The sequence below is a fragment of the Carcharhinus amblyrhynchos genome, chromosome 34 (genome assembly GCF_965287045.1).
Source record: "Carcharhinus amblyrhynchos chromosome 34, sCarAmb.v2.hapA, whole genome shotgun sequence".
Lineage (NCBI taxonomy): Eukaryota > Metazoa > Chordata > Chondrichthyes > Carcharhiniformes > Carcharhinidae > Carcharhinus > Carcharhinus amblyrhynchos.
Window position 1 is genome coordinate 9,579,692 of NC_137357.1, and position 26,781 is coordinate 9,606,472.

General features: G+C 43.3%; 1 protein-coding gene across 1 annotated transcript in view; it reads right to left on the bottom strand.

Annotated features, from left to right (window-relative positions):
• ido1 (indoleamine 2,3-dioxygenase 1) overlaps positions 1–16,464 on the bottom strand; it is a 36,951-nt gene extending 20,487 nt beyond the window's left edge. The window contains exons 1-4 of the mRNA XM_080216993.1: positions 16,369–16,464; positions 13,497–13,592; positions 6,710–6,829; positions 1,558–1,676 (exon numbers count right to left, since the gene is read on the bottom strand). Coding sequence (XP_080073119.1) covers positions 1,558–1,676; positions 6,710–6,829; positions 13,497–13,592; positions 16,369–16,464 — 431 coding nt within the window. The remainder of the gene's footprint in view (positions 1–1,557; positions 1,677–6,709; positions 6,830–13,496; positions 13,593–16,368) is intronic.
• Positions 16,465–26,781: the final 10,317 nt, after the last annotated feature.

The following is a 26,781-nucleotide window of genomic DNA, read 5'->3' on the forward strand; positions in this document are numbered from 1 at the left end:
GAAACCTATCATGCTTATCCTAACCAAATTCAAGATGCAAAACTTATGATCCAGGTGGTCTCCAAAAAACATTTTGGAGTTTCTGACCTGAACCAAAACAACAGAAAAATAATTACAATAGATCATTGTCTTGTTGACAAAGGATTTGGGAATTCCTTAAAGAAATTTAATTATTGTGGAAAAACCTGCTTATGATCAGAGATGCAAAAATTTCTTTGTCAGCTGTGCATTCTGTTGCCTTTCACCACCTCATGGTTTGTTGGTTTCACAGCAATGATGAGAGGGAGAACTTGATTAAAAGAAAATGGCTTTGTAACTTTACTGATGGGATCAGGATTCAAATACTTCATTTTTATCGATTATTGGGTGGCACGGTAGCGCAGTGGTTAGCACTGCTGATTGACAGCTCCAGGGACTTGGGTTCAATTCCTGACATGGGTCACTGTCTGTGTGAATTTTGCACATTTTCCCTGTGTCTGCAGGGGTTTCCTCTGGGTGCTCTGGTTTCCTCCCACAGTCCAAAGATGTGCGAGTTAGGTTGATTGGCCATGCTAAAATTGCCCTTACTGTCCTGAGATGCATAGGTTAGAAGGATTAGCAGATAAATGCTTGGAGATGTAGGGGTAGGGCCTGTGTGGAATTGTGGTTGATGCAGATTTGATGGCCCAGATGGCCTCTTTCTGCACTGTGGGGTTTCTGTGATTTCAGTATTATACAAGTGAAATGTTCAGTCACACAGCATAACAAGCAATTTGCTTCAATACCTTTATGGTTTTGAAGTTTTGTCTTTACACAACACTTACGTTAAACAGTGTGAAATTTGATTTTCTTTTTTGTTGCGTTGTATGTAAAAGAATTCTAAACAACTTTTTTTTTTGATGACTTCATCACATTACTGCGGAATCCTGGAAAAATGTCTTGCAAAATGTAGCTCAACAGTTTTTGATTCCACTCTACTTAAAATGTTCAAACAAAATATTAAAGAGAACTGATGCCAAGAAATTATTCCTGTTGTTGTGGAATTTATGACGAGGGGCACAATCTAAATAATTAGAACTGGAGTGAAATTCATAAATACTGATTCCCACAAAGGATAGTAAAAGTTTGGAATTGATCCCACAAACTGCAGTTGATGCCAGAAAATCATTAGTTTTAATTCTGAGATTGATAGATTTTTGTTCACCAAAGGTATTAAGAGTTAAGGGGCAAGGCAGTTCAATTGAGTTCGCTTGTAGAACAGCCAGGACATCATTGAATGCTGGAACAGGCTCAAGGGACAAAATGGCCTTATCAGTTTCGATGTTCCTATCCCATTGTTCATTTACAAGGTTCACACATGATGAGTGAATAATTTCCTGAGATATTGATTGCCCATCAGCACATGAGGCAAATCCCAATATCTTCAAACATCGATAAGTGAAGAAGTCAGAGGAGAAACTGAAGTATCTTGTAGATCCTTGATCAATTTACCACAGCCATCAAGGGAGGAAGAGAAACACCAACATCACAATACATATGTCCTCATACGTAAGTGGAAGAATTTATCGAAGTTCTTACCCATTGGGATCCTTTTTCCTCCAATTTGTTAATACACAATCTGCATGAACTAAGATAGGTGGTAGCCCAAGGATTTTGGATATTTCACAGAATGGCACTGCAAGGCTCTTGGGCAGCACCTAGTATTGAAAATAACACAAGAAATATCAACACAAGTAGGTCATTTGGTCTGTTGAGCCTATTCTGCATAATCATGGCTGGTCTTCTTAACCTCTCAACACTTTTTCCTTAGTATCCTAAATATCTATAGATTTCTGTCTTGAACCTATTGACTCACTGATTACAGCCCCCTGGGGTGAAGAATTCCAAAGATTCACAGCCACTGAATGAAATAATATTCTCCTCACCTCAGTCCGAAAAAACAGACCCCTTCAGTTGAAACTATGACTCCTAATTCTATACTTCAGCAGTACCTAGCAATAAAAATAAATCTTTTATTGCCAGCCACAGATCTTCAGCTTTCTAGGCCCCATGCTCTGGAACATCCCATGCTCCCCATGTTCTTCTCTTAATTTAAGAACTCCCCAAGCACTCAGTATTGCAATCACCGAATGACCGAGTCTTCCTCCAATTGCCTGCAACCCAATGCCAGCAACAGATGTGGAGACCAGCTTTTGACAGCTATTGAGTCTGTTTCCCATGATGCCCTCTCATTCCTATGGTCCTACCCATCCTCCAAGAGTTTCCTTTTTACTGTGGATCTCCAGATGGTCCATGTTGAGGTCCTTCACTTTATGAGCCGTTGAACACTGCAACCTTTGCTGCCAGTAAATCTCTGAGTAGTGAGGCGTCTCCTCAAGAATTACTCCAATTTGCGACAGGGAACACATCCATATTTAGTCTACTTGCTCCACACGCCAAACGTTGACTGCCCACACAGCGTGGTTCCCACACAACTCACCCCACACAACAGGTCACCCCACACAACAGGTCACATGACCCATTCCCATAAAGGGGCTATGCCCCAATAAACATAACACCTCCCCTCCCAATTCATAGAATCCCAACAGTGCAGAAGGAGGACATTTGGCCCAATGAGCCTGCACCGACCACAATTGCATCCAGGCCCTATCCCTGTAACCCAATGAGTCTACGTTACTCATCCCCTTGACGCTAAGGGGCAATTGAGCATGGCCAGTCCACCTCATCTGCACATCTTTCGGACTGTGGGAGAAAACTGGAGCACCTGGAGGAAACCCACGCAGACACAGAGAGAATGTGCAAAATCCATTGACAGTAACCCAAGGCCAGAATTGAACTTGGGTGCTGTGAGGCAGCATTGCTAACCACTGTACCATCCTGCCACCCCACCATTATCATCAAAATGTGGGATCAATCTTGGTTCAATGAAGAGTGCTAGAGGGCATGCCAGGAGCAGCAGCAGCAGCAGGCATACCTAAAAATTAGGTTCTCCATTAATGAAGTTTCAAGGCAGGACTACTTGCATGCAAAATGGTGGAAGTAGCATGCACTGGATTCCAAAACCAACAGATTTAGATTTAAGCTCTGCAGTCCTGCCACATATTTATTTATTTAAAATATTAATATTTTTGTCTTTATTCCACAGGTGGAGGTCCACCTCGTGTCAAACGAGGGGCATGCACACGGCGGGTCGTGCGTGGGCTGCTCTTGGAAGTTCCAGGAGTGGCCTAGTACTTCATGTCGGTGTGTGTGCTTGATCCTGGACCGGTAGACGGGCGCCGCAACAGCTCAGTGACTAGCACTGCTGGCTGTGCAGACACATGGATTTGGGCCTGTGTCTGTGGGAGTTTGCACATTCTCCCTGTGGTTGCGTGGGTTTCCTCCGGGCGCTCCGGTTTCCTCCCACACCCCAAAGATGTGCTCTTAGGCTAATCGGTTTTTACCAAATTGACACTATTTCTTCCCTGAATCTGACTGAGTAGGGTTCCATTCGTAGACATGCAGGGTAGAATAGGTGTAGGGTGATGCAGCGGCGCGGGCTCGTTGGGCCGAAGGGCCTGTTTCCCGTGCTGGGTTGTTCTTTGTTCTTTGTATATAGTACTGAATGGTGATGGAAAATTAAGAACCAGTCAGTGCAAAAGATAAGGCTGAAACATTTTCATCTTTCAGCCAAACATGCTTTGTGAATGATTCATCTCAGCATCCTTTTGAGATTCTGAGCATTGCAGATGCCAGCCAATTTGATTCACTGCAGGTGATATCAAGAAATGGCAAAAAGCACTGGATACAACATTTCAGCAACAGGACTGAAGACTTGTACTCCAGAATAGCGATGCTCTTAGCCAGGCTGTTCCAGTACAGCTACAACACTGGATTCAAAGTGGTAATTTCAGAATTGTCTAGGTGTATGTCTTGTACCGAAAAAGCAAGACAAATCCAACCCAGCTAATTACCACCCCATCAGCACTGTGATGGAAGTGGTCATTGACAGTGCTTCCAAGGGGCACCTATTCAACAATAAACTGCACAGTTTAAGCTCAGTTTGGGTTTTGCCAGAGTGACTCAGCTCCTGAACATATTATAGCTGTATTCCAAGCAAGGTGAAAAGAACTGAACAGTAGAGGTGAGGTAACAGTGACAGCCTTGTGTGGCATCAGGGAGCCCAGGAAAACTGAAGTCAGTGGGAATCCAGGGATAAACTCTCAACTGGTTTGGACTTGTGCTTCACACAATGGAAGACTGTTATGGTTATTGAAGTTCAATCATTTTAGTCCTGGTAAGTTTCAGCAGGAGTTTCCCGGGAGTGTCTTAGGCTCATCCACTTTCAACTGTTTCATCGACGAACTCCACATCACCAGAAGGTCAGAAGTGGGGATGTTCACAGATGATTACACAATATTCAGCACTATTCATGAGTCCTCAGATACTAAACCAGTCCATATTCATATACATAACCTGGACAGCATTTGGGCTTGAGCTGATAACATAGAACGTTACAGCGCAGTACAGGCCCTTTGGCCCTCGATGTTGCGCCGACCAGTGGAACCAATCTAATGACCCTCTAACCTAAACTATTCCAATATTATCCATATGTCTATCCAATGACCATTTGAATGCGCTTAAATTTGGCGAGTCCACTACTGCTGCAGGCAGGGCAATCCACACCCTTACTATCCTCTGAGTAAAGAACCTACCTCTAACATCCGTCCTATGTTTATCACCCCTCAATTTAAAGCTATGTCCCCTTGTATTAGCCATCAGCATCCAAGGAAAAAGGTTCTCATTGTCCACCCTGTCTAATCCTCTGATCAGCTTGTATGCCTCAATTAAGTCACCTCTTAACCTTTTTCTCTCTAACAAAAACAACCTCAAGTCCCTCAGCCTTTCCTCATATGACCTTCCCACCATACCAGGCAACATCCCGGCAAATCTCCTCTGCACCCTTTCCAATGCTTCCACATCTTTCTTATAATGCGGTGACCAGAACTGTACAACATTTGCAGCACATAAATGTTGGGCAATGATCCACAAGAGAGAATCCAAACTATTTTCCCTTGACATTCAGTTGGACTCCCATCACTGAATTGCCACTGTCAACATTGTAGGGGTCCCCATTGACCAGAAACTGAACTGGACCAGCCATATACGTACTGTGGCAGCAATATATGTCAGGGGCTTGGAATTCTACTGACAGTAATTCACCCCCTGACTCCCCAAAGCTGAAGGTGTATCCAGATAAGTGCAACTCCAACAACAGTCAAAAAGCTTAACTCCACAAGACAAAGCAGCCTGTTTGATTGGCACCAATCCAGCACTTCCAACATCCACTCCTTCCACCACCGAAGCCGGGTGCCAGAAGTATGTACCTTCAACAAGATGACCTGCAGTAATCCACCAAGGCTCTTTTGGCAGCACCCTCCAAATCTGTGACCTTGACACAAGTAGAAGGACAAAGGCATGGGATCATCATTACCTGAAAGTTCCCTTCCCAACTTAAAATATTCTGAAAACACTTCCCAACTTAAAATATTCCATCAATGTTGCTGGGTCAAAATCTTGGAACTCCACCCCTGCTTCCCCCCCATCCTAAGAGCAGTGGATGTACCTACACCCCATAAATTCAAGAACCACCACCTGCCACCACCTTTTCAGGGGCAATTAGGGATGGGCAATACAATTGCCAGTGATGCCCACAACCCATAAAAATAATTTTTAAAATCATATAGAGCTGTCCTGCAATCAAAATAGAAGGGAAAGCAATTCATCCAGCATTTTGCAACTGAACGGCTTGTTCATTAAGAATCAACCACAATATTTGGAATTTGGGTCATAAAAAGATCAGGCCTCAGTTGAGGTAAGCAGATTTCCTTCTGCTTCATAGGAGTGACTCTGGTGGATTTATCTCGCAATCTGGCAGCTTTTGTGATTCATTTTCATTAAGTTATTCCAGAAATTATTATTTTTATAACTTGACATACTGTGAATACTTATCTCCGGTTTGCTAGCTCAACCTCAGCAATATTCATGCTATGTAAATTTGTGTTCACAGTAATTGCAATGTCTCTCAACATATTGAACAGACCTTGATGTTCTCATCACGAATGAGGAAACTGTGCCTAAAATTGTTCTTTTCAAATCCTCATTTGCACAAGATTGAAACAGAGTAAGCCAACAATTAATAAGAGCTAATCAAGATTAATTTTCCTGGGAACTACTGATGAAGCAAAACTATCTTATAAGATTTACAAATGTCATTGTACAAAGCTGATGATAATGCAGTGGTGTGTTGGAGGGTAAAAACCGTTGTATGGCTTAGTTGTAGGTTATTAACTTGCACTTGCACATTCCTGCAAGTGAGTTTGAAATCTTGTCAGTGAAGATGTTGCACAGAGGACAAACGCTATCTGGGCCAAAAATTATTCCTCCATATCTCCCTGCAGCCTGAAATAGCTCTGAATAGATCATTGACCTATTCTTCTGTCCAGAGAAAACAGGGCAATTGTTACTTAGATGTTAAGTACGAAAATAGAAAATGGAAGGCATGGCGAGTAAAGCAGATATTCATACACATTTTGCTTCATCCAGTTTTCTAATTTTCTGACAAGAGCTCTATTTAAGGTTCAAAAAGTCAAATTAGATGTTTGAAAGGTTATGAAATGGTTTCACTGTCAGATCTGACCATTAAGTAGCTTTCAATTTGCATCATAACATGAGACACATGCATTCAAACCTTTGCAATGTTGTGTTCTCCCTCCTGCCACACGTAGCCCATTGTAATGAAGCTGAGTGCCATGTGTGCCAACCGTAGCTGTTTATACCCAAATAGAAAACCTGTGCTCAGAAGTTGCATCTGTTAAACCAAAAAGAGGAGAAATAAAATTCAAGGATTGTACTGGAATTTACTCCATCACACCTCATCCTGCAGTTTTTGGCCCAGTTACCCTGCCTACTCCAGTTCGGACCATGCCCTTCTGGCAATCCATCACTATCTACTTCTGAGTGGACTTGCATACTGAGTGTGAATAGGCAATTGGCTGAAAGAGATCGAAGATAAAATTTCTTCTGTCCTCATTTCAATATATGTGTACTGGACAACAGGTTTCACTGGTTAGAAATCAGGAGTGAAAACCAAGCTAATTTTGTTCATCTGGGACAATTAAACAATAATCACTTGCAGCACTCCCAGATATCGTACAGGACCAGTGGGTCCCAAGTTTAATTTCCACGTAACTGGTGATAGGAGAGATAAGCAAGAGGGGTTTTCATGCTTCTGGACTCGGCAAAGGGAAAATCAGCCATTGATCCCACTCCTGGTCCTTATACAGTAATACCAGCTGACAAACATGATTGCTGGGTCAAGGTCAGAATCCTCCATTCTGATGTTCCACTAATAGCTTCCCTCCACCCCACTACACAGACACACACACACACACATATTTTCAGTGGGAGAGCACATATAATATGAGGGATGGTTAGCTGACAGCTTTCCCCACCACCCCCAACCCATTGTCCATAATATAATGAATGATTGGTCCCAAATTGGAAGCTTTCCACCATTTTTAAATAAATAATTAATGAAAATTATGTGATGTGGTGGCCATTACGGAGACTTGGATGTCTCAGGGACAGGACTGGGTACTTCAGGTGCCAGGTTTCAGATGCTTCAGGAAGGACAGGGAGGGTGGCAGAAGAGGTGGTGGAGTGGCACTGTTGATTAGAGACAGTGTCATGGCTGCAGAGAAGGAGGATGCCGTGGAGAGATTATCTACAGAGTCTCTGTGGGTGGAAGTAACGAACAGCAAAGGGTCAAAAACTTTGCTGGGTGTATTCTATAGGCCGCCCAATAGTGACAGGGAAGTTGAGGTGCAGATAGGGAAACAGATTCTGGAGAGATGTAGTAATAACAGAGTTGTCGTGATGGGAGACTTCAATTTCCCAAACATCGACTGGAATATACCTAGGGTAAGGGGTTTGGATGGGGAGGAGTTTGTTAGGTGTGTTCAGGAAGGTTTCCTGACACAGTATGTGGATAAGCCTACGAGGGGAGAGGCTGTACTTGACCTGGTACTGGCGAATGAACCAGGGCAGGTGATGGATCTCTCGGTAGGAGAGCATCTTGGGAATGGTGACCATAATTCTATCTCCTTCACAATTGCGTTGGAACGAGATACAATCAGGCAGGCTAGGAAGGTGTTTGTCTGGAGTAAGGGGAGATACGAAGAAGTCAGGAAGTTACTTGGACAAATAAACTGGAAGGAGGCGTACTTAGGGAAAAGTACCGAAGGAAGGTGGCGGATATTCAAGGAATGTTTGTCTGGAGCTCTGCATGACAATGTTCCGATGAGACAAGGGGGTTTTGGTAGGTCGCGGGAACCGTGGTGCACGAAGGCTGTGTTGAACCTAGTCAGGAGGAAAAGGAAGGTGTACAAAAGGTTCAGGGAACTAGGAGATGTTAAGGATCTTGAGGAGTATAAGGACTGTAGAAAGGAGCTTAAAAGGGAAATTAGGAGAGCCAGAAGGGGTCATGAGAAGACCTTGGCGGGTAAGATTAAGGAGAATCCCAAGGCCTTCTATAAGTATGTGAAAGGTGAAAGGATGAGAAGAGAAGGGATAGGACCTATAAAAGGTGAAGGGGGAAAGGACTGTGTGGAACCAGAAGAAATGGCAGAGGTGCTTAATGAGTACTTTGCCTCAGTATTCACGGTGGAAACTGATCTGGGACATTTTGCTATGGATTTGCAGCAGACGGAAAAGATTGAGTATGTGGATATTAAGGAGGAGGATGTGTTAGAACTTTTGAATTCTATCAAGATAGATAAGTCGCCGGGACCAGATGGGATGTACCCCAGGATACTGTGGGAGGCGAGAGAAGTGATTGCAGAGCCCCTGGCGATGATCTTTGCGTTGTCGATGGAGACGGATGGCCCTCGATGTTGCGCCGACCAGTGGAACCAATCTAATGACCCTCTAACCTAAACTATTCCAACGTTATCCATATGTTTATCCAATGACCATTTGAATGCGCTTAAAGTTGGCGAGTCCATACTGCTGCAGGCAGAGCATTCCACACTCTAAGTAAAGAACCTACCTCTGACATCTGTTCTATATTTAACACCCCTCAATTGAAAGCTATGTCCCCTTGTGTTAGCCATCACCATCTGAGGAAAGAGGCTCTCACTGTCCACCCTATCTAATCCTCTGATCATCTTATATGCCTCAATTAAGTCACCTTTTAACCATCTTCTCACTAACAAAAACAACCTCAAGTCCCTCAGCCTTTCCTCATAAGTCCTTCCCACCATACCAGGCAACATCCTGGTAAATGTCCTCTGCACCCTTTCCAATGCTTCCACATCTTTCTTATAATGCGGAGACCAGAACTGTACGTAATACTCCAAGTGTGGCCGCACCAGAGTTTTGTATAGCTGCAACATGATCTCATGGCTCCGAAATTCAATCCATCTACTAAAAGCTAATACACCGTATGCCTTCTTAACAACCCTATCAACCTGGGTGCCAACTTTCAGGGATCTATGCACATGTACACCGCAATCTCTGCTCATCCACGCTACCAAGAGTCTTTCCATTAGCCCAATACTCTGTAATCCTGTTACTCCTTCCAAGGTGAATCACCTCACACTTTGCCACGTTAAACTCATTTGCCACCTCTCAGCCCAGCTCTGCAGCTTATCTATGTCCCTCTGCAAACTGTAACATCCATCTGCACTGTCTACAACTCCTCCGACTTTAGTGTCATAAACATATGGAGAACAATTTGTGAGATGTGTCCAGGAGGGCTTTTTGACACAGTACGTTGACAACCCAACTAGGGAGAGGGACCATAACAGGCTTGGTATTGGGGAATGAGCCAGGTCAATTGATGTTTCAGTGGGGTAGCATTTTGGACCGATTGACCATAATTCCATAAGATTTTGGGCACTCTTGGAAAAGGATAAGAGTGGCCCTCGGGTGAAGGTGCTTAATTGGGGGAGGGCCAATTACATCCAAATTAGACAGGGGGACTGTGGTTGCAGAGCAGTTATTTGAGGGCAAATCCATATCTGACATGTGGGATGCTTTTAAAGGCCAGTGGAATTCTGGGTCGGCTGGCTAGATGGTTACATAAGAACATAAGAACTATGAGCAGGAGTAGGCCATCTGGCCCCTCAAGCCTGCTCCACCACTCAATAAGATCATGGCTGATCTTTTCATGGACTCAGCTCCACTTATCTGCCCACTCACCATAGCCCTTAATTCCGTTACTGTTCAAAAATTTATCCTTGCCTTAAAAACACTCAATGACGTAGCCTCAACTGCTTCACTGGGCCGGGAATTCCACAGATTCACAAGCCTTTGTGTGAAGAACTTCCTCCTCAACTCAGTCCCAAATTTGCTCCCCCTTATTTTGGGGTCGTGCCCACTAATTCTAGTTTCACCCACCAGTGGAAACAACCTCCCTGCTTCTATCTTATCTATTCCCTTAAGAACATAAGAAATAGGAGCAGGAGTAGGCCATCTAGCCCTTCGAGCCTGCCCCGCCATTCAACAAGATCATGGCTGATCTGAAGTGGATCAGTTCCACTTTCCCGCTCTCTCCCCATAACCCTTAATTCCCTTGTCTGTCAAAAACCTATCTACCCGTGACTTAAATATATTTAGCGAGGTAGCCTCCACCATTTCAACGGGCAGAGAATTCCAGAGGTTCACCACCCTTTGAGTGAAGAAGTTCCTCCTCAACTCCGATCTAAACTGCACCCCCCCATCTTGAAGCTGTGCTCTCTAGTCCTGCTGCCCTTTCTGAGCGGGAAGAATCTCTCTGCCTCTACCCTATCCATCCGTTTCATTATCTTATACGTATCTATAAGATCCCCCCTCATCCTTCTAAACACCAACGAGTCATAATCTTATACGTTTCTATTAGATCTCCCCTCATTCTTCTGAATTCCAATGAGTATAGCCCCAGTCTACTCAGTGTCTCCTCATAAGCCAACCCTCTCAACTCCAGAATCAACCTAGTGAATCTCCTAGTCCTGGCTTGGTCATAGAAGACAGAGAGTTTTTCAGAACGGAGATCAGTAGCTAGTGGTGTTCCGCAGGGATCAGCGCTGCAACCTCTGTTGTTTGTAATATATATAAATGCTCTGGAGGAAAATGTGGGTAGTCTGATTAGTAAGTTTGCAGATGACAGAAAGATTGGTGGAGTTGCTGATAGTGCCAAGGATTGTCAGAGAATCCAACAGGATATATATAGATAGATTGGAGATTTGGGCACAGAAATGACAGATGGAATTTAATCTGGACAAATGTGAGGTGATGCATTTTGGAGGATCAAATTTAGGTATGAATTATACTGTAAATGGCAGAACCCTTAGGAACATTAACACGCAGAGGGATCTGGGTGTGCAGTTCCAAAATTCCTTAAAGGTGACAATACAGGTGGCCAAGGTGATTAAGAAGGCACATGGCATACTTTCCTTCAATGACTTGGGCATGAGTTCAAGAGTTGGGAAATCCCAGTGCAGTTGTATAAAACTTTGCGCTGCATTTAGAATATTGTGTGCAGTTCTGATCGCCACACTACCAGAAAGACGTGGAAGCTTTGAACAGAATGCAAAGGAGGTTCACCAGAATGTTGCCTGGTCTCGAGGATGTTGAGTACGAGGAGAGGTTGAATAAACTAGGATTGTTTTCACTGGAAAGACTGAGGGGAGTCCTGATAGAGGTCTGCCGAACTATGAGGCATTAACAGGATGAATAGTCAGAGACTTTTCCCAGGGTGGAAGTGTCAATTATAAGGGGGCACAGGTTCAAGGTGAGAGGTGGAAAGTTTATGGGAGATGTGCAGGGGAAGTTTTTCATGCAGAGAGTGGGTGCCTGGATGGTGCTGCCAGACGAGGTGGTGGAAGCACGCGCGCCAGCAACATTTAAGGGGCAGCTGGATGGATACATAAGTAGGGAGGGAATGGAGGGGATACGGACCAAGTAAAGGTAGTTTTGTTTGTTTAGTTAAGGCGTCATGATCGACCTGCACTTGATGGGCCAAAGGGCCTGTTTCTGTGCCGTATGTTTCTTTGTTCTTTTGGGGACTGTGGCTTGCTTTTGCAACAATGCTGCTCAGCACATGGAAACCCTTTGGCTGCCTCTATGTTTTTTCCCGGATTCACTAACCAAACCCCAGCTTGCATCCAACCCCGCCAATAAAGTTCCTCCTTTCTAGGCACTTTCTTCCAGGTGGGCAGACCAAGCTGGGAGTTTTCCTGACTTCCCTATCTGCCTCGTGGATGGAATTCCAGGTATTTGTGTCAAGAAAGAGGTGGAACTCATAAATTGCATTCAAGTTACCTGTCATAATTTAAGTGTTAAAACTTTTAATTGTAGCTTGATGTAACACAGAAGGAGGTCATTTAGTGTATCACACCTATGTCAGTTTTTTGGTAGAGCTATCCAATCAATCCCATTCTGCTGTTTTTGGCCCTGTAAATTTAGTCCTTCCAAGTACTCCTCTTTTGAATGTGTTTCCAATATCTTTTCAGGCAGTGCTTTTTTAAAATTTACCTCCTCAATAAGTTTTGATCACGACTGCGACAATCTCCCTTTGGCTTGGTATTTTGATGAATAACCCTCTTGTGAGGCACAATGGGACAGTTTGCGATGTTATAGGTGCGACACAAATGCAAATAGCTGATATTGTATCTGAACTCATCTGAAATTTGTGCTTAAGAAAGAAATACTTAATTTTGCCAACACACAATTTGGGATTTATGAGATATCCTGTACACTATGTAAGGTTCATGGGTAGCAATTTTGCCATTCAAAGTGATGCAAATCTTGTCCAATTTGAGAATCATGCGATTAATGTAAAGTATCAAAAGGATTTGCCAGTTAAAATAACTGGCTTTACGCCATCTGGTGACATTGGTGTGAGCGCAATTTAAAATTTCCTTGTATGTCAACTTGGACAATGAATATCAATCAGTATTTTGTCTGAAGAGAATATTTCTAAGTGACTAGGACAGAGCTATGGGGTAAAGCACAGTTGATACATTTTAAATTGACCCCAAATGTGCTCCTTAGAGGCAGAGAACATTCCAGGGGTGAGAATCACAGAGGATCATAAGTAGATCATACAGCCTCTCAAGCCTGTGTTACCAGATGATGTAAAACCAGTTATTTTCAATGACAGATCCTGCAAGTGATTGCATGATACTCAAACTGAACAAGACTGGCATCGTTCGAGTGGCAAAATTGCTACCCATGAACCTTACGTAGTGCACAGGATATCTCATCAATCCCACTGGTGTGTATAAACAAAATTAAGTATTCCTTTCTTAAGCACAGATTTCACGTGAGTTCAGATTTAATAACATACGTAAAGCACAGTTGGTAATACTTCTGATAGTAGTAAAATAAAGTTGAAGCATTGAAGTAACACACAAGAACTACATTGGCTTACATACTATTTTTTCCGACACTGTACACCATTCATGCATTAAAAGTGTGGTAAATGAAGAACTTACATTATTCACTGCGCATCGAAGCTGATGATATTCAATCAGATGAGTTAAGCTGTTTGCGATTTCCATCCAAGGTTTGTAGAATTTTGGGAGGTCAGACTGGTAAGAAAATGTAATTCACCAAGTGAGCTTAATGCAAATTTTGTACAGTTTGGATCAACAAATCATAAATTTGTGTAGTGGAAAACAAAATCCCCCAAGTATTCTTTTCTAATTAATCTCATCCCTTAATTTCCGAACTGCTGCTAGATAAATTTATGCCACTTTTCCACAGACTAACAACAAATGTTTTAAAATTATTGGCATTCTTATATGGAAGCAAAAATGTCAATTGAAATGCTAAGAATGGTTAATTTCATTTCAAGACAAATTATAAGCTTTTGGGTGGCATGGTGGCACAGTGGTTAGCACTGCTGCTTCACAATGCCAGGGACCCAGGTTCGATTCCTGGCTTCTCTGTGTGGAGTTTGCACATTCTCCTCATGTCTGTGTGTGTTTCCCCCAGGTGTTCCAGTTTCCTACCACAGTCTGAAAGACATGCTGGTTAGGTGCATTGGCCGTGCTAAATTTTCCCTTAGTGTACCCGAACAGGCGCTAGATTGTGGCGACAAGGAGATTTTCACAGTAACTTCATTGCATGTCAATGTAAGCCTTCCTTGTGACTAATAAATAAATTTTCCTTTTATTTTATTCACTTTGATTCTGAACATGTCAGTTCCAGCATCAAAAAATAGATTTGTTTTTGTTTGAACAGTTTATTTGACATAATGATGCTGATGGAGGAGGGATTTATTGGATGTACTGCTGAGGAATTGAAAAGAATTCAGTTGCGTCAAACTGCATCATGACTCCCTTTGTCAGTCGGTAGTTGAGATCTGGATTACACTGCCTGAAACGGTGATGTCGGCAGATTCAATCATAGCTTTTAAAAAATAATTGGATAAGCACCCAAAGAGCAGAAAATTGCAGGACCAATTGAAAAGGGCAAGGGAGTAGGACAAGGTTAAATTGTTTTTGCACAGGGTGGGCATGAGCCCGATGGGCCTGACTCCTGTGATGCATTTATCCTGACACTTTAGACTGTCAAAATGTACATCTGTGGAATTATAGTGTACCTGTTTCTTTAGCAAAACAGTCACTTATAAATGGATCGAACAAATGAGGTGAAAACGCACGCTTGAAGGTGTGCCACATAGGAAATATTACGTAATTAAAACTTGCCTCAAAATATGTGGTGTGAATGAAAAAAGAAGTTAAATTACTACTTTGGAAACTTTGCATGTGCCTGGAGTTCTGACCGCAGTTGACTTTGAAACTCCAACTAAAGAGCATAGCATTGGCTGCAATACAAATATAGATTTTTTCTTTATCTTCCAAAAAATGACATGGATAAATTAGTGGCAAGTATTTTCAGTATGGCAGATCAGGGAAGGGTGGCACTTTTGCAAAGGAGGTGAAAACACATGCTTGAAGGTGTGCCACATAGGAAATATTATGTAATTAAAACTTGCCTCAAAATATGTGGTGTGAATGAAAAAAAAAGTTAAATTAGTATTTTGGAAACTTTGCATGTGCCTGGAGTTCTGACCGCAGCTGACTTTGAACCTCCAACTGACTTTATTTGATTTCAAACTGTATAAATAACTTAAAATATGATTTAACAGTTGACATTTCAGGAAGTTAAAAATCATAGAATTGTTACAGCACAGAAAGATGCTTTCGGCCCATTGATTCAATCCCAGCTGCCTGTAAAAGCCATCCGGAGAGTCACCCTCCTATCCTGACTATTAGCCCTTCAATTTCCTTCCCTTTTCATCCTAATTTCAATTTCAAAGTCATGATTGATACAGCCTCTCTCACTACATGCTTTGGCAGTGTATTACAAATCTTCACAACTTGCTATGTAGAAAAGTTTTTTTCCCCATAGAATTAGAGAATAGTTAAAGGAGGCCATTTGGCCCATTGTGACCCTGCTAGCTCTCTGAAAGAACAATGCACCTAATTTCCTTACTTTACAAATCTTCTTGCCCCCTGGTTCTCAACCCTTTCTCTAATGTGAATGGCTACCCTCTATCAATTCTGTCTGGACTCCTCGTAGTTTTGAACACCTCTACCAAGTATCATCTCCAAATTAAGAAACTGCTGGAAAATCTCAACAGCTCTGGCAGCATCTGTGGAGAGAGAATAGAGCTAACATTTTGAGTCTGGATCACTCATCGTCAGACTCAAAACGTAGGCTCTGTTCTCTCTCCACGGCTACCGTCAGATCTGCTGAGATTTTTCAGCATTTTCTGGTTTTGCTTCAGATCCCAGTAGCTATGGTCATTTGCTTTGATCTCATTTCCAACTTGTTTGTTTTGAGGAGAACCTTCTTCAGGTTCTTAAATTTATCTATACATTATCCCTGAAACCGTTTCTGAAATCGTTTCTGTGCTTTCCCTCAGGTCTTTGCGTTTTTCTGAAAGTCCAGTACCCAGAACAGAACGCAATACTTCCATTGTGACAGAACCTCTGTTTTATAGAGTGATTTAATCGGTTCAACACAATCTCCTTGCTTTTGCCCTCTTTTTAAAGTCATATTAAAGTAAAAATTTCCTGAAAAGTTACATTTTCCTCTGCACTGATAATTGATTCTCAATGTGAACAACCTGTCTCTGACTAATAAACTAGAACACTTTGGAAGCATGCAAAACAAAAACATATTTCTTTCAACTTTACCAGTCTCATGACTGCTAAATCTCAGGAAGAAAATTCTGCATATAATTATTTTTAAAAAGTGCTTCTTCCATTGCACACTGAAAGTCTGAGTATCAAATGGAAGTGAAACATGAATTTCAATTCAATATTTAACAGCGGTAGAAAAACAACTACATACCAATGGATCTGGTAAAACAAATCCCCACTCTTTAGAAATGTGAAATTCATCCAGATTTATGTAATTTGTGCCTCTCGCCTTCTTTTCTTTGTTCATTGCTTGACTAAAAATGGTGATATTTCTTGAGTAAAAGATACTTGTTCAGCAACGTTGGAATATTCAAATTGCAAGTCTTGTTTTCAGATCTGTTCTAACCTCAGACAGAGCAGTCAGCAGCAAACAAAGTGGAATGAACATTGGACTTTATATCTAGAACTGGCTGCTTTAAATGGCCTTTTGAATAGCCAATGTGTATGTCATTTTATGGACAATCTTGAAGCTTCCTGAAATGACTGGCTGAAATGTAAATTTCACCTAGGGCGGTACCTATTGGCCTATTGGGATAGCCAAATGACGTTTACTTTTTCAGGAGACAGATTACATCAAATGCTCCACAAGATAAAAAAAGTAGAACTAAGTTAGCTGCATCCAATAGAAGGGACACAAAGTACACACAATTGTTTACCTGTATTTTGTCTGATTCATTATATCCATAAGATGAAATATGCCTACCTTCAGAAATTCAGACCCGAGCAAAAGCTGAATAAAACCAGGAAGAGATTGATTTTCTGTAACTCATCATACTTTTGCAAAAAAAGTGTCTTTTACAGGTTTAGAACATAGATTTGTCCAATCTTTTCGCTCGTCAGTGCCACATTTGTATATTTTCTCACTCAACAGGCTTCAGAAAGATAAGGTTTGACATGGAAATAAACTGAATTTCAAAACAAATTTGAGGTTTTAAGGAAAGAAACAATTGCTGAGCAGAACAGTCCTGTCTTAACAATAAATTATTAGAAAGAAAGTAAGTCATAGAATAACCAGAGTGTGAGTGGGTGCATGTGTTTTGGTGTTTGATGGGATGAATTAGTGGGAAACCAGAGACTGGGCATAAGGCAGACTCTCACTCAACCCCATACACTCAGGTACTCACCCATCCCCAGATTCACTGTCCATCCTCCCACACACACAGCCACTCACCTCCCCATCCCCCCACACTAACCCACTCACCTGCCCATCTCCCCACCACACTCACCCACCCCCACACTCACTGTCCATTCCTCCACATTCACCCACTCACCTGCCTATCCCCCAGACACACCCACTCACCTGCCAATCCCCCACACTCACCCACTCACCTGCCAATCCCCCACACTCACCCACTCACCTGCCCATCTCCCCACACTCGCCCACCGCCATGCTCGCTGTCCATTGCTCCACTACATACTCCACTCCACTGACCTGTAAACTTGAGGATAGTAATGGAAAAGGATGAGTGTTGTCCTACGGGTAGGGTGCTGAATTGGGGTAAGGCTAAATTTTGCCGGATGAGGCAGGAATGGGTGGCTGTTGATTGGGAGAGGCTGTTCGAGGGTAAATGCACAGCTGGCATGTGGAAGTTTTTTAGGGAGCAGTTGATGGGGCTGCAGGACGGGCATGTGCCTGTAAAAAGGAAGGAAATTGAGGGTCTCATCAAAAAGAAAAGAGAGATGTGCGTTAGATCCAGGCAGCGAAAAACAGATGGAGCACTGGAGAAATACAGAAGAAGTAGGAAAGAACTCAAACAGGGAGTTAGAAGGGCAAAAAGGGGTCATGAAATGTCCTTGGCAGAATGGATTAAGGAGAATCCTAAGGCATTTTATTCATACGTTAGGAACAAAAGAGTTGTCAGGGAAAAAAATGGGAACTCTCAGGGACAAAGGAGGGGAATTGGAGCCCAAGGAAGTAGAGGAGATCCTAAGTGAATACTTTGCATCGGTATTCACAAGGGAGAGGGACGTGTTGACTGGAAGTGTCTCAGAGGGAAGTGTTGACGCATTGGAGAAAATCTCCATTACAAGGGAGGAAGTGTTAGGTTTTTTAGGGAACATTAAGACTGATAAATCCCTAGGGCCTGATGGCATCTATCCTAGACTGCTCAGGGAGACAAGAGATGAAATTGCTGGGCCTCTGACAGAAATCTTTGTCTCTTGATTGGACACAGGTGAGGTCCCAGAGGATTGGAGGATAGTGAATGTGGTACCGTTATTTAAGAAGGGTAGCAAGGATAACCCGGGTAATTATAGGCTAGTGAGCTTGAGGTCCATGGTGGAGAAATTGTTGGAGAGGACGCTTAGAGGTAGGGTGTATGCACATTTAGAATGGACAATCTCATTAGTGACAGACAGCATGGTTTTGTAAGAGGCAGGTCATGCCTCACAAATTTGGTGGAGTTTTTTGAGGAGGTGACAAAAATGGTTGATGAGGGAAGGGCCGTGGATGTCGTCGATATGGGTTTTAGTAAAGCATTTGACAAAGTCCCTCATGGCAGGTTGGTGCAAAAGGTCAATGAATAGGTGGGTGAGTAAATGGTCGATGATAGTGGGTAGATGAGAAGGGTAGGCAGGTTGGTGGGTGATGTGATAAGTGGGGTGAAGATAAGTCTGGATGGGGTATGTGGGGGAGGGCAGGCGGGGAGGCGGGGTGGGGGGAAGATGGAAAGGCAAGGTAAATCGGAGCAAAACAGGACAGCCAGTTGGTTCAAGTCAGGAAGGCAGTTGTGGGAAGGGGTGGTTGGAGGAGTGATGGGGGCGGTGGGGTGTAGTGACTGTGAGGGGGGTGAGGGTGATCAGTTGTGTTGCTTCCTGGTTTTAATCTGTATTTGAGTAACTGTGCAGCTAAATACCATGGAACTGTTCAAAGCCTCTGAATCTTAACTCGGAGACATTCGTGGAGGTTCCTGGGGAGCAGGGGAATTGACCATTGAAAGTTTAAACTTCCCAGGAAATTTCCACCTAAGTCCACAGATTAGGATTTGATTTGATTTGAATTATTATTGTCATATGTATGAACATACAGTAAAAATTATTGTTTCTTGCGCACTATACAGACAAAACATTCTGTTCGTAGAGAAGGAAATGAGAGACTGCATAATGTAGTGTTACAGTCATATCTAGAGTGCAGAGAAAGATCAGCTTAATACAAGGGAAGTCCATTCAAAAGTCTGACAGCAGCAGGGAAGAAGCTGTTCTTGATTTGATTGGTACGTGATCTCAGACTTTTATATCGTTTTCCCAACAGAAGAAAGTGGAAGAGAGAATGTTTGGGATACGTGGGATCATTAATTATGCTGACTGTTTTTCCGAGGCAGCAGGAACTGTAGACGGAGTCAATGGATGGTGGGCTGATTTACACGATGGACTGGGCTACATTCACGACCTTTTATAGTTCCTTGCGGTCTTGAGCAGAGCAGGAGCCATACTAAGCTGTGATATAACCAGAAAGAATGCTTTCTATGGCGTATGGTAAAAATTGCTGAGAGTCGTAGCTGTCATGCCAAATTTCCTTAATGTTCTAAGAAAGTAGAGGCATTGGTGAGCTTTCTAAAGTCGATGACAATCTGCTTTGTTTTGTTGACATTGAGGGAGAGATTATTGTTGGCGAACCAGTTCACCAGATTCTCTATCTCATTCCTGTACCCACTACGGTGGTGTCATCAGCAAACTTGAAAATCAAATTGGAGGGGAATTTGGCCACGTAGTCATAGATGTATAAGGAGTTTTGTAGGGGGCTGAGAGCACAACCTTGTCCACACTGGGAGCAAAAAAGGAAATCAGCTTCTCACTTTCATCTTACATTGCAGCATCTAGTCAGTAGCCTTGCAGAATATAACACTTCAGATACAGATCCAGGAACCTTTTAAGCCAGTTAAACGTTTCAGCCTCAACCAGGCAGTGAATTCCAGATCGCATCACCCTTTGGAAGGTAATTCTTCTACCAAACACCTTAAATCTATGCCCCAGATAAAGGACCCCTCAGCTTGGGGAAATGGATCGTTCCTGTCAAAGCCCCTCATAATTTTGTACACCTTAATTAGCTTCCTCTATTCCAAGGAAAACAATCCGAGCCTCTCCAATCTCTCCTCGTAGCTACAATTATCAAGCCCTGGCAACACTCCTTCTCTACTCACTCCAGAGCAATTATGTCTTTCCTGTAATGTGGTGACCAGAACTCAAAACTCCAGCTCAGGCCTAACCAGCATTTATACAGCATTACATCCCTGCTTTTGTATTCAGTACCCCATTCAGTAAACAAAAACATTCCATTCACTTTCTTTAATGCTTTATTCACCCAAGATGCTACCTTCAGGGATTTGTGAACTTTCATTCCAACGTCTCTCACTGCCTCTACCCCTCTCAATATCTTTCCATTTACTGTGTATTGCCTATCTTTGTTTGCCCTCCCCAAATGCAATATCTTACACTTCTCTGGATTGAATTCCATTTGCCACTTTTCCGCCCATTGAACCAACCAGTTAACATACTTCTGGAGACAAGAGCTAAGCTCTTCACTCGTGACACAGCCTATATTCGTGCAAATTTCCCAATCATGCCTCACACATTTAAGGTCAAGTCATTTTTACGTACAACAAACAGGGCCCCAACCCTGAACCCTGTGGAACACCACTGGAATCTGCTTTTCATTCACAAAATCAGCTGTCAACCTACCCTTTGTATCCTGTGGATTAATGTTTGATCCAACTTGGCATTTTGCCCTGTATTCCATGGAATTTCACGGTATTGACTAATCTGCTATGTAGGACCTTGTCAAGCTTCTTAATAAAGTCCATGCAGACAGCATCCCCTGCACTACCGTCATCAATCCTATGTTCCTTTCACAATTTGATTAAGTTGAAAGATGTGATCTTCCCCTAACTTAATGCGAGAAATCTCTGTGCCAAAGGGTTATATGTATCCTGTCTTTCAGAACTGATTCCAATGATTTGTCTGCCACCAAAGTCAGACTGGCCAATCTATAATTTTCTAGCCCATTCTTCTCACCATTGTACATTATGGGTAAATGATATGTGCAAAAGATCCTAAAACACCATTCAGAGAAGCGTAGGAATTTCTCCCAGTGTTTCCCAACACCATCAAAAACAAATTATCTGGTCATTGATTAATTTGAAGTTGGTGGAAACTTCTTTATGTATAGCTTGGCTACTGTATTTCTTTACTTGAGAGTTGACTGCTCAAAGTTTCCATCCCTCCAATCCTCTTGTACCCCACCTCTCGCGAGAATTAGGAAATGATCTTCGAAGCATTCACTATTCTCTCCATGGCTTCCTTTGTCTGGTGTGCTAATGCCATCGTCAAAATGATGTCCACTATGGGCTAGGCGAAGGACTGTGCGTGTGGTGTGCGCATACCCCCTCGTCCTAAACTCCAGCAAGTCCAACTCAAACTGCTTAATCTCTCTCCATGTGTCAACCTTTTCGTCCCCGGAATCAACAGTGGCAAAATACAGTTCTGAATTTTGCAGCCCAAATACTTGTTTCCTTCAATTGAACCAGAATTTTTATTTCAATCCAATGCAATTTGTGGCAACAATCTTTTTTGTGTTGCTGATAGTGTTATTTTGATATATGTGTATTTAACTGGAAATGAATAGTCTCGGGTCCATAATACATACCAATAACCAAGGTTATTAATTAACTAGAAATATCACGATAGAAAATACTTATGAAGTTACAAACCAATTGTAAAAACACCTTTATATTTGAGTTTTGCATTGTTCATTCTCAGGATCTGCACAATTTGTTCTGGAGATTGAGTTGTATTTAGTGAAGCCCCTCAGCTGTTTCCTTGAATTGAACTCTGCAGTCTTCTATTGTTTCAGTTTTAAAGACAGGCGACACTATTGTGGTCAAGGTTACAAATTACGGCGCCCTATTACACTGCCCCCTTGTTCTAAAAATAACTTCCATAATGATTGTGGCCAAGGACTGCTTTGGTAAAATTTTGTTAAGGAGTGTTGCCAAGAACAATAGCAATTGGAAAACTAAGTATTTTAATTTCAAATTTTACAATTAAATCAGTTCATATATGACTTTCTCTATATGTTAGTACAAAAATCACCCAGACTGTTGAATAGCAAGAGTTTAAAATGCAGCAAATAACTTTTAAAAACCACTTAAGGAGGCAGACAGGGCCTTAGTCTAACAGCTGATCAAAGATATAGCACCTATGACAATGCAGCATCTTATTCCACATAAGTGTTGGTTTTCGATTCTCGCATGCAAGTCTTTGAAAGGGACTTGAACCCATAGGAACATAGGAATTAGGAGCAGATGTAGGCAATTCAGCCCTTAGAGGCTGCTCCGCCATTCAGTCAGATCATGGCTGATCCCTCCCTAGTCTCAAATCCATCTTCCCACGTGTTTCTCAAATCCTTTCAACCCATTTTCGAAAATTCAAAACTATCTATCTCCTTCTTGAAATTATTCAATAATTCAAACTCTACCATGCTTTGGGGCAGCAAATTCCACAAATTCACCATCCTCCGTAAGAAGTAATTCTTTCTCCTGTTTTAAATCTACCACCTCTCAGCCTATACCTGTGACCTTTTTTTCTAGATTTCCCCATAAGGGGAAACATTTGGTCTACATTTAGTTTAACAATTCCTTTTAATATTTTATATACCTCGTTCAGATTCCCTCTCATCGTTCTAAACTCCAGCGAGTATAGCCCAAACTGTTTAGCCTCTCCTCATATGTCAACCCTTTCATCCCCAGAATCAATCTGGTGAACCCCCTCTTTAACGCCACCACATCCTTCCTCAAATAAGGGGACTAAAACTGGACACAATACTCCAACACCCTATTCAATTGCAATTCCAGTCCTTTTGCAAGAAATGCTAACATTCCATTTGCATTTTTATTGCATGCTGTACTGGCATGGGGCAGCATGATGGCACATTGGTTAGCACTGCTGCCTCACAGTGCTAGGAACCTGGGTTTGATTCCTGGCCTCAGGTCACTGTCTGTGTGGAGTTTGCACATTCTCCCTGTGTCTGCGTGGGTTTTGTCCAGGTGCTCCGGTTTTCTCTCAGTCTAAAGATGTGTGGGTCAGATTGATTGGCTTTGCTAAATTGCCACTTCGTGTCAGGGGGTCGAGCTAGGGTAAATGCATATTGGGATGGGGTCTGGGTGGGATTCTGGTTGGTGCAGACTCGATGGGGCTGAATGGCCTCCTTCTGCACTGTATGATTCTATACCTACTTTCTGTGATTCATGAACATAGAAACTTGCATTGGCTCCAGGTTAAGCAATACTTCCACGGCCTCACCAATTCCTCTTTGTTAATGTCCAATCCCACAACCCTCCAAGATATTTATCTTAATCTAATTCTGACCTTCTCAGCAATCCGAATTTTAAATGCTGTGCCTGTGGTGGCCACTCTGGAATTACATCCCTAAACTCCTCCACCTCTCTATCCTCCTTAAGATATAACTTAAAACCTACCTCCTTGACCTTGGTTTTGGCTTTCTGACTAATAAGAACATAAGAACATAAGAAATAGGAGCAGGAGTAGGCCATCTGGCCCTTCGAGCCTGCCCCGCCATTCAATAAGATCATGGCTGATCTGTCGTGGCTCAGTTCCACTTTCCCGCCCTCTCCCCATAACCCTTAATCCCCTCTCTTATCAAAAACCCATCAACCCGCTTCTTAAAAATATTTAGCGAGGCAGCCTCCACCACTTCAACGGGCAGAGAATTCCAGAGATTCACCATCCTTTGAGTGAAGAAGTTCCTCCTCAACTCCGTTCTAAACCGCCCCCCCTTTATCTTGAGGCTGTGCCCCCTAGTCCTACTGTCTTTTTTGAGCGGGAAGAGTCTCTCCACCTCTATCCTATCCATCCCATTCATCATCTTATACGTCTCAATGAGATCTCCCCTCATTCTTCTAAACTCTAACGAGTACAAGCCTAGTTTATTCAGCCTCTCCTCATAGCTCAACCCCCTCAACTCCGGTATCAGCCTAGTAAACCTCCTCTGCACTCCCTCCAAGGCCAAAATATCCTTGCGCAGGTGCGGCGCCCAAAACTGCACACAGTACTCCAGCTGCGGCCTCACCAATGCCCTATACAGCTGCAGCAAGACCTCCCTACTTTTATATTCAATCCCCCTCGCTATGAAGGCCAGCATCCCATTCGCCTTCCTGACCACCTGCTGTACCTGCAGGCTGGGTTTTTGCGACTCATGCACAAGGACCCCGAGGTCCCTCTGCACCGTCGCCTGCTGCAGTTTTTCGCCACGTAAGTAATAGTCCTTCCTACCATTCTTCCTACCAAAGTGGACCACCTCACACTTGCCAACATTAAATTCCATTTGCCATTTCCTGGCCCATTCGCCCAGCCTATCTAGATCCTTCTGCAGACTCTCCACACCCTCCGCACAATTTGCCTTTCCCCCAATCTTGGTGTCATCAGCAAATTTCGACACCCTACACTCGGTTCCCTCCTCCAGATCATCTATATAAATGGTAAATAGCTGAGGCCCCAGCACCGACCCCTGGGGCACCCCACTAGTCACCAACCGCCAATCCGAATAGCACCCATTGACCCCCACTCTCTGCCTCCTATTTGACAACCAATCCTCTATCCACGCTAACACCCTACCCCCAACTCCATGTCCTCTGACCTTCTGCAGTAACCTCTTGTGAGGTACCTTATCAAACGCCTTCTGAAAATCCAGAAAGACCACATCCACCGGCTCTCCTCTATCCACCGCCCTAGACACATCCTCATAGAACTCCAGTAAATTTGTCAGACACGACTTCCCTTTAATGAAACCGTGTTGCGTCTGCCCTATCAAGCAATTCCCTTCAAGATGCCTCGCAATTTCCTCCTTAATGACGGATTCTAACATTTTACCTACCACAGACGTTAAACTAACCGGCCTATAATTCCCCGCCTTTTGCCTGGCACCCTTCTTAAACAACGGCGTAACATTAGCCGTTTTCCAATCTTCCGGCACTTCCCCGGAATCCAGCGACGTCTGGAAAATAACCACCAAGGCATCCACTATAACCTCCGCCATTTCTTTCAGAACCCTCGGATGCATTCCATCCGGTCCTGGGGACTTGTCCACAATCAGCCCCTCCAGTCTGTCGCGCACCACCTCTCTAGTAACAGTAATGTCATTAAGACCCTCCAGTCCTACCACCTTTCCATCACTAACACCCGGCAAATTATTCACGTCCTCCTCCGTGAAGACAGAAACAAAAAAGTTATTCAAGACCTTAGCCATATCCCCATCCCCTACCACTAGGTCCCCTTTCTCATCCTCTAAGGGACCAACGTTCACCCTAGCCAGCCTCTTCCTTTTTATATATTTATAAAAACTCTTGCTATCCTTTTTTATATTAAGCGCTAGCCCAGCTTCATAGCTTCTTCTACCCTCCTTTATCAACTTTTTTGTCAATCTTCGTTGACATTTAAACCTTTCCCAATCCTCTTCTCGCCCACTGCTCTTAGCTACTCTAAATTCCTCCGCTTTTAATTTAACACTTTCCTTCACCTCCTTCGTTATCCACGGCTTATTACCTCTCTTCCTACTGTCCTTTTTAACCATCGGAATAAATTTCTGCTGAGCACCAAGAAAGATCTCCTTAAAGATCCTCCACTGCTCCTCAGCAGACCTACCTTCCAACGCGCTCCCCCAGTCCACATTCGCCAATTCTTCTCTCATCCTACCATACTCCCCTCTATTCAAACAAAGGACTCGTGTCCGGGAACCCACTTTCTCCTCCTCCATCTGCAACAGAAACTCCACCATACAATGATCACTCTCTCCAAGAGGATCCTTCACCGCAAGGTCCCTAATTCTACCCGCCTCATTACATAGCACCAGATCCAAGATAGCTCGCTCCCTCGTCGGCTCCAACACACACTGTTCCAGGAAACTATCCCGGCAGCATTCCAAGAACTCCTCCTCGAGCCCACCTCGTCCAACATGGGTCGACCAATCAATATGCAGATTGAAATCCCCCATAACTACTGCCGTCCCATTCCTGCACGCCGCACTTATTTGCGCATTAACAGCCCGCCCCACCTCCAGATCATTATTCGGGGGCCTATAGACGACACCCACCAGCGTCTTCCTCCCTTTGCTGTTCCTAATCTCCACCCACAACGATTCCACTTTCTGCTCTTTGGCTCCGATATCATCCCTTACTACCACCTTGATGCTGTCCTTAATCAGCAGAGCTACGCCACCCCCTCTTTCCTCCTGCCTATCCTTCCTAAACACTTGATAGCCCTGTACATTCATCTCCCAGTCCCTGTCACCTTGCAGCCACGTCTCTGTAATGGCCACCAGATCGTATCCATTTGTGTCGATCTGCGCCACCAGCTCATCCACTTTATTCCGAATGCTTCGTGCATTCAGATAAAGCGCTTTCATCCCAGCCTTCTTCTGGACCCTATTTGCCGTAACGCCACCACTTGGGACATCCTCAGCCTCTTCCCTTACCTGTACCCTATCCTTAACTGTAGACCTCCTAACATCACCTACCCTCGCACCCTCCCCCCCCCTAATTAGTTTAAAGCCCTG